Source organism: Clupea harengus, chromosome 18, assembly GCF_900700415.2.
Source record: "Clupea harengus chromosome 18, Ch_v2.0.2, whole genome shotgun sequence".
NCBI classification, from domain to species: Eukaryota; Metazoa; Chordata; class Actinopteri; order Clupeiformes; family Clupeidae; genus Clupea; species Clupea harengus.
This window is the reverse complement of record NC_045169.1, coordinates 2,285,903-2,298,522: the sequence shown is the minus strand read 5'-3', so window position 1 is coordinate 2,298,522 and position 12,620 is coordinate 2,285,903. Positions and strand designations below refer to the sequence as shown.

The window sequence follows — 12,620 nt, the reverse complement described above, 5'->3', positions numbered from 1 at the left end:
CATGACTTTGAATTAGAGTTTTTACCATGTATTTTAAAAGAAAAAGACATGGACCACACCAAGTGATCTAGTGGTCACTAGTGACAGATAGGCCCCAGCAGTCTGAAAGAAACATGAGCTGTCAAAAATACATTCTGATACAAATATTATGTAAAAGAGTTGACAATATACTGGTTTAATCACATAAGCAGTGTTTGAACACCCCAGATTAACGTGTTTATATGGGCTGTATGAAAAGAGTACCATAAAGCCATGCAAACATTTCATAATCATGGAGCAGAGGAAACATAATAGCCAAAGAAATGATTATAAAGTTCACACTTTGATAAACTCAATAAGGCTTCAATAAGTTGTGTATGGTCTGCTCTTGTCTACCATTTTGTCAAACTACCACCTCTATCACATAAAAATATACATACTGTAATAATGAGTAATACTGCTATGTCCCATTGGGTGGTGCTCAATTCACAATCTGAGACCAGTTCAAAGTGGTAATCGGTATACTTTTTAAAAGTTGGCGGTCACTCAACAACCTGCATGCAAGTTCTCGTAACTCTGATATATATTTGGCATTTAGTGAAGCATGAGAGAAGAAAAGGATGGCTGGTAGCTTACATAGGAATTGGAGAGGAGAGAGAGAGAGAGTGAGACAAAGTGGTATAATGAGACTCAGGAGAAATAAACTGAGAGAAAAATACATATGGCATGAATTCCCTATAGCATGTCAACAACATGTCCTGAAATTCCTTAACAATAACAGAGTTACATGTGAACAAGAGTGGTTCTCACCAACACCACTCCCTGGATGTTGTGGGAAACAAACTTAAAAAAAAAAAAAAACATGCCTCAACCTGCATGTGATGCTGAACAAGCTGAGGATGGAGGACGTCATGGAGGGAACAACGAAAGTGAGAGATGTAAGGGGGGAAAAAAAACGAATCAACTGATAAACAGACAAGAGCGTACAGGCTGGCTCGGCCAGAGCTCATTGTCCGTTTAAAAGGACACAGTGAAATTGGTGGGCAAATCTTTTTGCTCCTTTCTAAACTCTTTCTTACATACTTATTACTTTATTTATTACATTTTACTCACAGTGTGCTCACTTGTGTCCTATCACTCAGGGAAGTGGGTGGAGGGTGGAGGGGGTTCCTGTTATTTATCCCATTGTTACATCACAATACCAGTACCACACCTGTTTGGGAAGTTCAAAGCTGATTCCCTCCAACTCCAAACTGTCTTCCTAGTGTAATTCTTCACATATCAACTTTAAACACTTCGGTTACTTCGTACCACTCAATGCCAATAAAAACAAATGCCAACCATTACACACAAATCAGGATAATGTCAATGAAAACCATTGAACATACCCTATATTAGGAAAACAAATATATAAAAAAGACCCATTACACGCTAAGCTTTAACACACAGTCCAAAAAACATTCCGATATCAAACACCAATAAGTTATAAAGTCACACAGGACAAGTGTGCTTGGCACTGAAGACATGTAAACAAAAGCCAATTTAAAACACAGACACACACACACTCACACACACACCCACTCACACACACTCTCTCTTCTCTCTCTTGTTTGTGGCACTGGTCTTAACCAAGTCACTGAAACACTAACTGTGATGTCAACGGCACATATTCTTCCGAAACAAATGAAACAATCAAAATAGAAGGTAAAAATACAATTAAGGCATTTTGTGGGACGGTCTTTTGGGGGTATGATGGGGTAAATAACACGACATCACGATATTTCTGCCAGGCGTTGGAGGAGCCCTGCAAAGCCAGCAGCATGCTGGGATAGCTCTGCCACACGGTCCACCATTTCCTGGGTTGCAGGGACTGATGGGTAGTTCTGTGCTGCCCCTTTTGTTGCCACGACGACAGTTTTTAAGGCCTGACAAAGTCGTGCTCCTGATGTGGTGACCTATGAAGACAAATTTCATATGTATATTGAAATTAAAGTTGTTGTCATTTCCATATAAACAAGATGTTGAAAAATTGTCCTTCACAACCAACAGCTACACTGTGTATGTTTTTGATTCAAGGTGCATATATTTCAGTGAATATTAATTTGCTTAAAATTGTAGGGCCAAAATTCGTTAATACTGTTTAGATTGTATGTTGGCACCAATATACAGCAAAATAATGTAGAAATAGGTAATCATAGTAAAATTGTAAATCCACTTGAAAAAGAATAATTCTGATGTGTTTGGCATCTTTGGACTGAGCAGTAGGGTATTTGAATAAAAGAATGTAAAATATTCTACATAGGATATTACAGTCTTATAAAAACCCAGTGTAAATCAGTGCCAGTAAAATTAATAAAACTAAACACATTAAAACAAAATGTTACATAAAAACAACCCCCAATCAAGAAGCGAAATCACACATACCTTTGCCTTGAGGTCAGAGGAGCTGAGGAGACGGGAAAGAGTGTCCCCAATGAAGACAAGTTTATGAGCCGTTACAATCAGACTCTTCCCTCGGGAAACAAAGACACGTGGTGGCTGGTTCCCCTGAACACTGGTAAAGAGAGCCTCGATGGAGTCAGCCAGGCAGGAGAGATGTGACAGACTCTGGGATGAATAGAAGGACAGCAGCTCTGAATCTTCAAGAGAGAGTGTCACCGGAAGGGGTGGAGATGGACTCAGCTGTAGAGAGGGGAGATGAGAAGCAAAACTACTGTTCAAAAATCAGGCACCTGACTGAAAAATCTTTGGAAGATTATTACATCTAGAAGCTTTGAGAAAATGGCATTGAGTTCTGGTACATTGTGACTAATTGAGTAATTTCTGGTACAAAATGACATCAACATACTTGACAATGTTTCTTTACCCTTGTCTCAGCTGTGAGGATCACCTGGCTGGAACTATTCTCTGTGTGAGCATCTGCAGTGGGCTCTGCCATCCCCTAATTTGACAAACAGTAACTCAGTTTAGTAAGACAAAAAGAGGAGCTTGTTCAAACCATCTGCAACTATGAAAAGGCTGGATTTCATATGAGACTTCTGAGCTGTTTTCTTTGTAAGTCTTTCTAAAAGTGAATTTGTTTGTACTCCAATTTTTTCATATGTAGAAGCCTCTACCTTACATGATCCATCCATTACAATGACTTGAGGTTATCTTTTGCATCTATACTTACATTATATAACTTGAATATGTCAATCAAATAATACATTACTGTAAGAGATGCTATAACAATTCTTGCTAACTTTCACCAGACTTGGCCACCATGACAGCTCATCTCTCCCTTCAATGTGCAATGTAGTTATTAGTAAACATATACTTAATGAGGCATTAAAAGATTTTCTAAATTAAACTAGCAAGCTAACTGGCTAACAGCCAACATACTTGCTTTGCAAGCACCAACAACAGCACTTTTGACACTGATAAAAGCCAGCTAGCTGGCTAATTCAAGATTTGGCAATATCATTTATGATATCTTAAATCTTTGCAGGGTGCACAAAATTACATTATGAATAGCCTTGGAGGCTATAAGAAGAACAGGTGAGTTTATCTCTCCTTCACATGACCATATGCCATCACAATGAATGGGGGTATGGTAAAAACTTCAAACATATAAAGCACCTTCAAAATGGTAAGAAGTGATGTTGCTTGTGTTTGTTGATGTGGTTCACTAAAACAATGCCACTATACTATCAAAAATGACAAGAAAGAATGACAATGTGAAGAATTTTAAACAAGAATGTGAAGCCATTCACTATAGATGATCAACAGGGAGTTTTTCCTTGCCCCTGTCGCCATTGTGCTTGCTCTAAGGGGATTTAGGCCCTGGGCTCTGTAAAACGCCTTGAGACCATTTTTTATTGTTTTGGCGCTGTATACATAAAATTGAATTGAATTGAATGTGAGAAAAAAATATGAGAAAGAAGGGCATGAAGTTGACCACAGAGTCAGATATCACAATTCAAAAGGTATATAATGAATGAACCAAAAAAAAAAGCTGGAAAAAGAGACTGACCTGTAACTTCACATATCCCACAATGTCACCCACAGGTAGCGAAGGTGGGGCTGGTGTCAGCCCAATTCCTGCATATTCATTTCCAAGCTCATCATCCTCTTCATTCCTTCCAATAGAGGGTGGCAGAGATGCCGGTGGTGGGGGCAAAGGGAATGTCGGAGGAGGTGGAGGAGGAAGAGGTCTCTCCTGGATCCAACTACCTTTCCGTGAGCCCATACCTGTGCCTATGTGCGGTGCTTCAGGCACTGGAAGAGCTGGTAAGGGCCTGCGTGACAGAGAATCTTGGGAGGGAAGACGTGGTCGTACCTGACTCTGCAGAAGCAGAGCAGAGTCCTCCAGGGCAGATCGTACCATTCCACGCAGGGCTTCAGATGGAGGTCCAGTCCCACACATGGCCAAGGCAGGGAGCACATCATTGAGGCGAGACCAAGCCTGCTGGAGGGGTGGAGGTGCATCACCTGCATGGCTTGTCTTCCAAACAGACAGGATCTCGGCCAACAAGGTCGCTAACTCTCTGGCAGAAGCTGAGGAAGTTGCGCTCCATGCAGATTGGATGATGGAGGAAATGGAGTTTCTCCACTGAACATCCCCTGAGCCTGTGCTGGAAACCGAGAGGCGGCGGACCGAAGAGGTAGACGGAACATCCAAGGTAAGAGAAGGCATGTCATAGATCCCACCATCGGGCTCAGACTCCACGACTGAGCAGTTGCTGTGTTGGGCTCGGTCTGCCTCTGGTTTTCCAGGGCTGGGGACAGAGTAGACCTGAGAATGGCCAGCTCCCTCTTCTGGCTCTGCGGGGACCACAGGTTGGCCAGGAAGGCTTGGGACACTGTAAACATCCTCGTCCACCTCACTTTCAATAGGAAGGGATGCTGGAACGTTATAGGTCTCATGCTGGGGGTCTGCAGCCGGGTTGAGAATGAGAGTGGGGACATCATAGATCTGCAGCAACAACAAAAAAAAACAGGGGAACGGAGTGAATCATTCATTTTCCTCTTAACAGCAGCTTCTCAGACACTGTCGAGCTTGACTACGGAGCTCATGAATAACCATTGTGAGACTGCTAAAGTCGTTCAGTGTCGAGAACAGTGATAGTCTGTACTTACTGGCTGAAATGCACTCTATTTTTCTGAAATTGCTGACCTTCAACAGAACTCCATTATTTAAAGCTGGGCCCCAGCTCAACAACTAGTGCTTTTAAATCACACACAATTGAGTCCAGCATGTTAAGATTCAATTATATCACGTATTTTGCAAAGTATGGAATCTCTACCCTTGTAATGACAACAGGATGTTGATAGCTGTGGTGCAGTTATGACGTTGGAAAACCTAAAAGTAAAAGTCCAATTGTACTATTGACGTGAAAGACAACACGAGAGGCCAAAGATACATAAATACTGAAACACAGAGGAAAATGTAAAGTGTTAATGGAGAATGAACACATTCTGGGAGAAAGTAGTGTCAGAAAGGTACTGATACTGCAGGAGAGGGGATTCGGGTATGGGCAGGAGAGGGGATTTGGGTATGGCAAAGGTCATATTTCAAAGAGCCAAATGAAAAGGAATTCCTATGGATTTATCCAAAAGTAAAAAGACAATGAATGAGAATGAGAAGGTATGAACCCGTGATCCGAATACCTCTTACCTCTGACTCTTGGTCAAACCCAATAGGAGGAACAGCTCTCGGGGTATTATAGATGCTGTCATCCTCATCATCACAAGTTGCCAACGGGGCTGGCTGTTGCCATCGGTTGGTCGGAGGAGTATCATAAACCTGTCAAACAGATACAAAAGCCGAATAACTTAGACTATCTTCACACTGCTGGTGAAGTTTTTTGCCCATATTCGATTTTTTAGGTTTCAGGTTACACCTATCAAAATAACTGACTCCCATCATCAAATAGCTGCATTTACATCTGAAGCCCTAACATGACCCTTGAAACAACCAGGAGGCTGCACAGATGAGTCAGGATAGCAATGTGGTAACCGCGGTTACGCATGAGGGAGTAAACATTCACAACCTTAAAATGTAACTTAACACAGCACTAAAGGGATTAAGCACCACCTGTCCCCATCTGAGGCTGTTACAAGCTACCAATTTCATCCTGGACTTTGGACTGCATTACAAAATGAAAAATAAATGTTTCCACTACAAGTCCAAATGCCTCCCATTTTTAGTTTGTCAATAACACATTCATCTAACATCACTGTCTGCCTTCCCTGTTACTTTTCCACACTGCATAGTCAGGGTGCAATAGGGTGTAAAACATCCCATTTTTTCAGACTGAACTCAGTTATGGAAATGGACAGAAGAAGTGAAACTAAATGGGGTATAGAGTTCAACATCGGAAATAAATATGATCTCTTATAAAAATGGCACACGTGGTCCTGTGAATTCAAATACACTCCCATGACAGAGGCATGTTCAAGGCATGGTTTGAATCACTAAAAGCCACTGATTCGGTTACATTCGGTTACTCTTGCATTATGAACAGCTAAACATTAACAGACGGTTGGACATTCTTGGTTGATCATTCAAATAATTAACAGAGATGAGATGTACAGTGTGCCACAGAGCTGCTGAGATCAGAGACATAAGAGATATGTCCCATCTGGGGTTTTCATACGCTCACCTGATCTTCGAGTTTGTCACTATCCAAATCTTGATGTGCTTTATCATCAACCATTGCAGTCACCATCTGGACCACTGGATCCTTCTTTCTTGACTTGTCCTGCGTATTTCCTTCTTGGATGTTTTCATCTCTGGTTACCGGAACCATTCTATGTCCCTCATCCCCCTCTCGAGGCGGTTTCGGGACAGCCAGGGCCACTGGAAGAGCAGGTTTGGGGGCAGGTGTGGGGGGTCCTGTAGCATTCTTCTTGGTTACCCCTCTGACTGGGGGCGCAGGGGGAGGAGGTTTCCTCAAAAAATTTGGAGATCCCGGAAGGCCAGCTTTCCCAATTCGTACCAGCAAAGGGGACCCTCTACCTCCTGCAGACAGCTTACCCCGGACTCCTGGAGGGGTGGAAGGCACTCCCAGGTTGTCTGGGTCTTTGGAGACACCCTTTGTTTGAGGTCTTGGAGAGCTATTAGCCGTGGTATGGGAAAGTTTGTGATTATGTCCTGATGCTGAAGCAGGAGTACTGGGAAGGTTAGGTTCCTTTGGGGAGGTCCGGGGTCCTCCAGGAGGTGTCGGTGTTTGGTACATGCTTGGAGTCTCCTGGCTCATTTTTGAGTAAGGTGGGATGGACATGCTGGAAGCACCAGGGGTGGGTACTGCAACTGCGACACCACCAGTTGGGGTTTGATACAAGTCCTCACTAGACACAGCAGTTGTTGCAATCCTGGGGACCAGGTAACAGCCATCAGAATTCCCCTGCCCACCTGACTCCCGTTGGATTAAATATGCGGTCTCCCCTTGGGCCTCAGGGGCCATGCCAACCCTTGGAACTGCGCTGGGTGTTAGGTACACAGATTCAGACGATAAGACTTCCTGGGATCTGTGGTATTGGGCTGTCAAGGGTGACAGCCCAGTGGGGGTCTGGTATAAGGAGTCAGTTTCAACACCCCGACCCCTCACAGAGGGAGACCTTGGGCGACTCGCCATTGCAATATCCCACTCAGGCCTCGAGTGTGTCCCAGAACTGGAGTGAGAGCGGGGACGCCCTCCATCCATATGCCACATCTCCCCAGGCCTGGAGTTAGAATTGGCCCCTGGGCTCTGGTACAATCCCTCAGCCATGCTGTGGGGGGACAGGTAGACCCCATCATCACTGGCAGGAGCATTGCCATGGGCAGCCAGCTGCCTGGGAGTGATGTTGACAGAGTCCATGCTTGGGGCCCGACAGGCGTCCATTCCTATGTTAGAGGGAGCTGTTTGTAGGAGGCGGAGGCGGTTAGCAGGGGCAATTCCCTGTCTTCCATGCAGTGAGCATAGCCACCATCCAGGGCCTCCGTCCTGCTCCTGCTCAAGGACCATCAGGATGTCCCCCTTCCTGAAGGCTAACTCCTCTGGGCTCTCTGCTGCATTGTCGAACAGGGCCTTCGCTAATACGGTCTGAAAGAGGGTAAAAAAGCAGGGATAGCAGTCATTAGCTAAGTTCGGCTCACTAGGTCACTTTCACTGGAGATATTGGATATCATTCAGAAACTTGTTTTGTTCCAAACATTTTAGGCAATTCTAAGGATTCATCAATAATGGCTTCCTTGAATTTATTTTCTCGTTATAACATGCACCAAAAAATCTTCCTTTTGAAAGAGTGTCTCCTCATTGGCTGCAGGGGTGGACTCTTTTCTGTGCCATTTCTGTGGTAGTACTACTTTATGCAACACCTTAATTGTCGATATCTGGGTTTGTTCAAACACTACAATTTGTTGACCTTTGCTGACAGAAATTTGCCGTAGCCTCCTGTATAAGGTTAAAATCCATAGATCCATCTGTTCACCTCTGAACAAGCAACAGACACTCTACTGGGACAGTCTTAGGTAGATTACAGCATACCTGCCACAGCCTGAGGTAAATGTGTTGTGTCATTCTTATAATTATGAACATAACTCATCTTTAATTTAATTGGCATGTTTATATATCTTTCTATGCTGTGTGTTTTTTTTTGTCATATGTTTGTTTACTGTTAAATGGAGTGTGAAAACTACTTCTGTGCATCAATATGTTCTTTCAATTGCCCTGCTCAAACCATAATCCAAAAGGTTCAAGGAGATGTATGTGGTTCATATGGAATCAAAATACTAGATGTGTTCTGCCAAGACCCAGCTTTTTAGCAATAGACATCCTGGCTGCTTGCAACAATGCCACTGTTTTTGTATTAGGCTACAGATCAGACCGATCCATTTGTATTGATTATGAAAATTGATCTGTTTAGATCTATTTTAAAGCAAATAGCATCATTAAGTTGCCTCTTCAGAATGAACAGTACCTCAGATAAGGACACAGTGAAGGACATCAAATTACAAAAGCTGTGGAACATTGGGGTACTATAATAACAAGATAAGGAAACAAACATGAAGTTACGTGCTTAACTGTTTCAGTCTGTGAGAGGAGATCAGTGTCAGTGAAAGACTCAGAGGAGGGGAGAGGGTGATTAAACAGATGGGAGAAAAAGCATTAATGAGAAGTGAAAGAGGTGAGGGGGAGGGTGGCCACATCTGTCCCCAGTTTGAGGTCCTATTGTCATCCCCTGTATAGCTCATTTGAGGGACCCATCCCCCTATCATTTGGAGAAAGCATTCTACCAGAACAAACTGCCTTCCAGATAGGAAATCAGGAAATATGCAGAGAGAGAGAGAGAGAGAGAGAGAGGGAGAGATGTAGAGTTATGTGACATCTAGTTTGCTCTCTCTCTCAGACAAATATGCTGAATGTAGGGTACTTACTGAGAGAGACATGCCGGCGGCTGCCCCACAGCGCGAGTGTCCCCGGTTTCTCCACGGTGCTTCTTAAAGGCTTCAGTCAGGTTTAAGCTCTCAAAGCGTAGTCCATCTGTGCCAACACGATGTTTGGCATTACCGGCGGCTGAAGGGGGCGGGTTTCAGTGACCGAGTTATTCTCACAGGGACAATTGTGGATAGAACACAGATTCGTTTACCTGAACCTGCCATTTCCCATTGCTCTGCTGGACATAGCCTGTTAGCAAGGACGCAAAAAAAAATCACACTTTTGAGTTGACTAGCCTTCGTTGAGGTTAGTTGATCAACAGAAGATATTTAGGCTGATCAAACTAGCTTTTAGACTCGAGGTAACAATGTGTAACACAGTTATAGCCTACTCATTACAGTTATGATGAACTCGAACTGTGCCGACAGTAAGAGTACAAGACCAGACTTATTTTCAGTATTGTGCATGGCTAAATTCAGTTGGTTGAACCAGATACGCCAGTTTATCTAGTTATGGTAGTCTACGTCACTCAGTCATAATAAAAGAAGTGTGTTCGTCTACCAATTTCCCACAGCTAGGCCTAGAATATGAACCTAACCCATCGTTCGTAAACAGACTGGAAATATTTTGTGGGCCTTTTGGGGTGACAAGATGCCCCTGGCAATTTATCAGTAGCCAGGTCAACATAAAATGGCAAAAGATACAGGAGCTCAGCGTGGTAAATCACACACAACAGAATGTCTGGTATTCAAAAACAGGCTGCGATTATTAGGCTACTTCATTGAAGTCGCCTTATGTAGGTCTCAGAAAATCAGCCACGTTTTCGCCTTTCGGCCCAGAAACCCCAAACCTATTTTCCTAGCAATGGTCACTTGGATGAATCAAACACAGAGCCATTTATTTGACGGCGTTATGGATTAGAAAGGGATTCTGGATGGCATACAATATCCTAAATACAACATTTGTTTCACAATATCGATTCATGGTAACTGTACACTGTCGTTACTGAAGGCTATAAATTGAAATAAATGAACGGTCAGACATCGGTTTGATGCAATGTGTAAGAGCACAAAGAAGATTTCTATAGGCTCAGCCTTGCACACATGATAACCATGAAAAAACGTTATATTTGCTTACCGTATAGCGGATTGTTTCGCAACACAATGCCGTTGTTTTAATGCGATGGAGACCTGAAGATGTTCCAAAAACAGAAGTAGGTTATAATCATTTCTCTCTAGCCTATTTCTCTTCAGGCTTTTGCTCCGCCGAGCTGCGCCCTACCCTGGCCTATTCGAGGATACACAGAGGGCGGTGTAGAATTACACTGTAACTTGAAGATCCATCGAGCGCCCTGGCTGAACGAACTGCAAACGTGTATTGTGGTGAATTGGAAAGAGCTGCCTCTAGCGACCGATTACGATATCACTGTTATTAAACCATGTAAACCATAAAGAGTCTCTGTGCCTCTGTGGCCATGGCCTAAATAAATGCCAAATTATATTAATGACAAACCACATGCAATATGTGTCTTCTATTTCTTTTGGTAATTCTACTTCTTTTGGTAGGCTATTTCTGTGTTCATTTCAACCTGATTTTAAACGAGGTGCAGGGCAGAGGTAAATCCAAGTTCTTTTTATGTGGGTGTTACTACACATGATGTATTCTGCCCCTTTGCGCATCACAAGGTTGACCATACGCTACAGACACGAGTAGTGTGATGCAAGGCTGCTTAGGCTATATGGATGGTGGTATGACTTTTGTAAAACTGACTAATGATGAAGATGGTCTCTGGACATGACTTGGTTAGGTTCACTGCATTCATTGCATGCTGTATTCAATTTGGTTTAGGCCTATGTCTAATGAGAGTAGATCCTAATTGTGTTAAAAGTGATTGGAGTATAATCATGTAATGACCACTGAGCTTATGGCCGCTCCACGCCAGTGATATCACACAAACCACTTTTTTGTTGTTTCAGTTGTCCAACAAATTACTATTTTGTTGCAAACCAGGGCCTCAGATTGGATAGGGGCTGACACTCTTGCAGCCTCAAATAAAAGTCTCAACTGGTTCATTAGGTTTCTTCATGGTGTTGCCTTTCCTAAATCTGAAATGAAACTATATTTGGTCTGTGTAAAACGCAATATGACTTAAATTTTTACCTAATAATCAATATTCTTTCTGTTTTTTTTACAATTTTTTTACAATTCACTTTTTTTTAACCACTGCCCTATCAGAAGACTATCCAACTCTTACATATTTGTAATTCTCTGAGGTATCATTAATTAGTTTTTTTTCTCAAAACATCTGGTTAAAGGTACAATTGGTCAACCTTTTAGTACCACAATTAAAACTCAAACATCTATTTGCATATTCATTTTTAAAGCCATGCACAATTATTGTATTTCAAGTGAAACATTTTGAAGCTCTTTGCAAAGATAGCAGTGTCCTCCTCACGGGCATCATCCAAGTGACTTGTCCTTGACCTTAAGCCACTTGACCTTAGAGTTCCAAAAGTGTCCCAGAATTGTCCATTAGTTAATAGATAAACCACAAATGCATACATTTGCACAAAGGCTGGCCTGGTAATGAATCCATCCATCACGGACTGGTGCTTACATCAACACCTGACATACATACCTCTGTGTTTGCACTTGTCATTGCATTCCAGTAAGGTGACAGTATTGAGCTAAACTAAGCTAAATGTTTCAAATAACACAATACAACATCACGCTATAATGCAGAACATGTCTGCAAGACAGTAAGTGGAGTGGCATCTCAGCGCTTCAAATTGTACTATGACCTACGTTACTCATGTAGTCCGCAGGTTTCTCCATTCAGTTCAGTGGTTGAGGCATTGAGGCACTCTCCATCATGCAAGTTGTGTCATGTAAAACTAGTGCACTGTTTAGTTCAGCTATGATTTTAATTTGTAAATTGGTAAGCATAAATTAAATGTTTCATAAAATATGTTTGAATGATTGAATGTTGCTGCAGTCAGCTGCCATGTCTGTCAGAGAACAGCACTTGTGCCTAAGGTTTGTCCTCACCACTCAGAGAGGTGGACTTGGTGAGACACAGCATCTGTTTCCAAAAAAGACTTCTGTCTGCCCTGCATATTGGGGAAGGTACTGTACCTCCATAACAAGAACATCGCCCAGTGACATGACACAAGTGCCTGGACACAGCTTTGGGATATGTGGACGGTGGAGGTATCTGTACCAGGTTGCAGACACTTA

The 12,620-nt window shown here is 42.7% G+C and overlaps 1 protein-coding gene across 2 annotated transcripts; it reads right to left on the bottom strand.

Annotated features, from left to right (window-relative positions):
* Positions 1 to 12: 12 nt before the first annotated feature.
* efs (embryonal Fyn-associated substrate) lies at positions 13 to 10,665 on the bottom strand. Of its 2 annotated transcripts, none has more exons than XM_031584858.2 (8): positions 10,521 to 10,665; positions 9,383 to 9,632; positions 6,624 to 8,048; positions 5,636 to 5,764; positions 3,992 to 4,933; positions 2,828 to 2,920; positions 2,404 to 2,661; positions 13 to 1,934 (listed from the first exon to the last, which is right to left on the bottom strand). In XM_031584858.2, exons 2-8 carry the CDS (start codon positions 9,392 to 9,394, stop codon positions 1,752 to 1,754), a joined length of 3,042 nt encoding a protein of 1,013 aa, XP_031440718.1. In that variant the 5' UTR covers positions 9,395 to 9,632; positions 10,521 to 10,665; the 3' UTR covers positions 13 to 1,751. The 2 variants fall into 2 exon arrangements, with proteins under 2 accessions (XP_031440718.1, XP_012677636.2); XM_012822182.3 differs by having other exon boundaries at positions 2,846 to 2,920.
* Between the last annotated feature and the right edge of the window lie 1,955 nt (positions 10,666 to 12,620).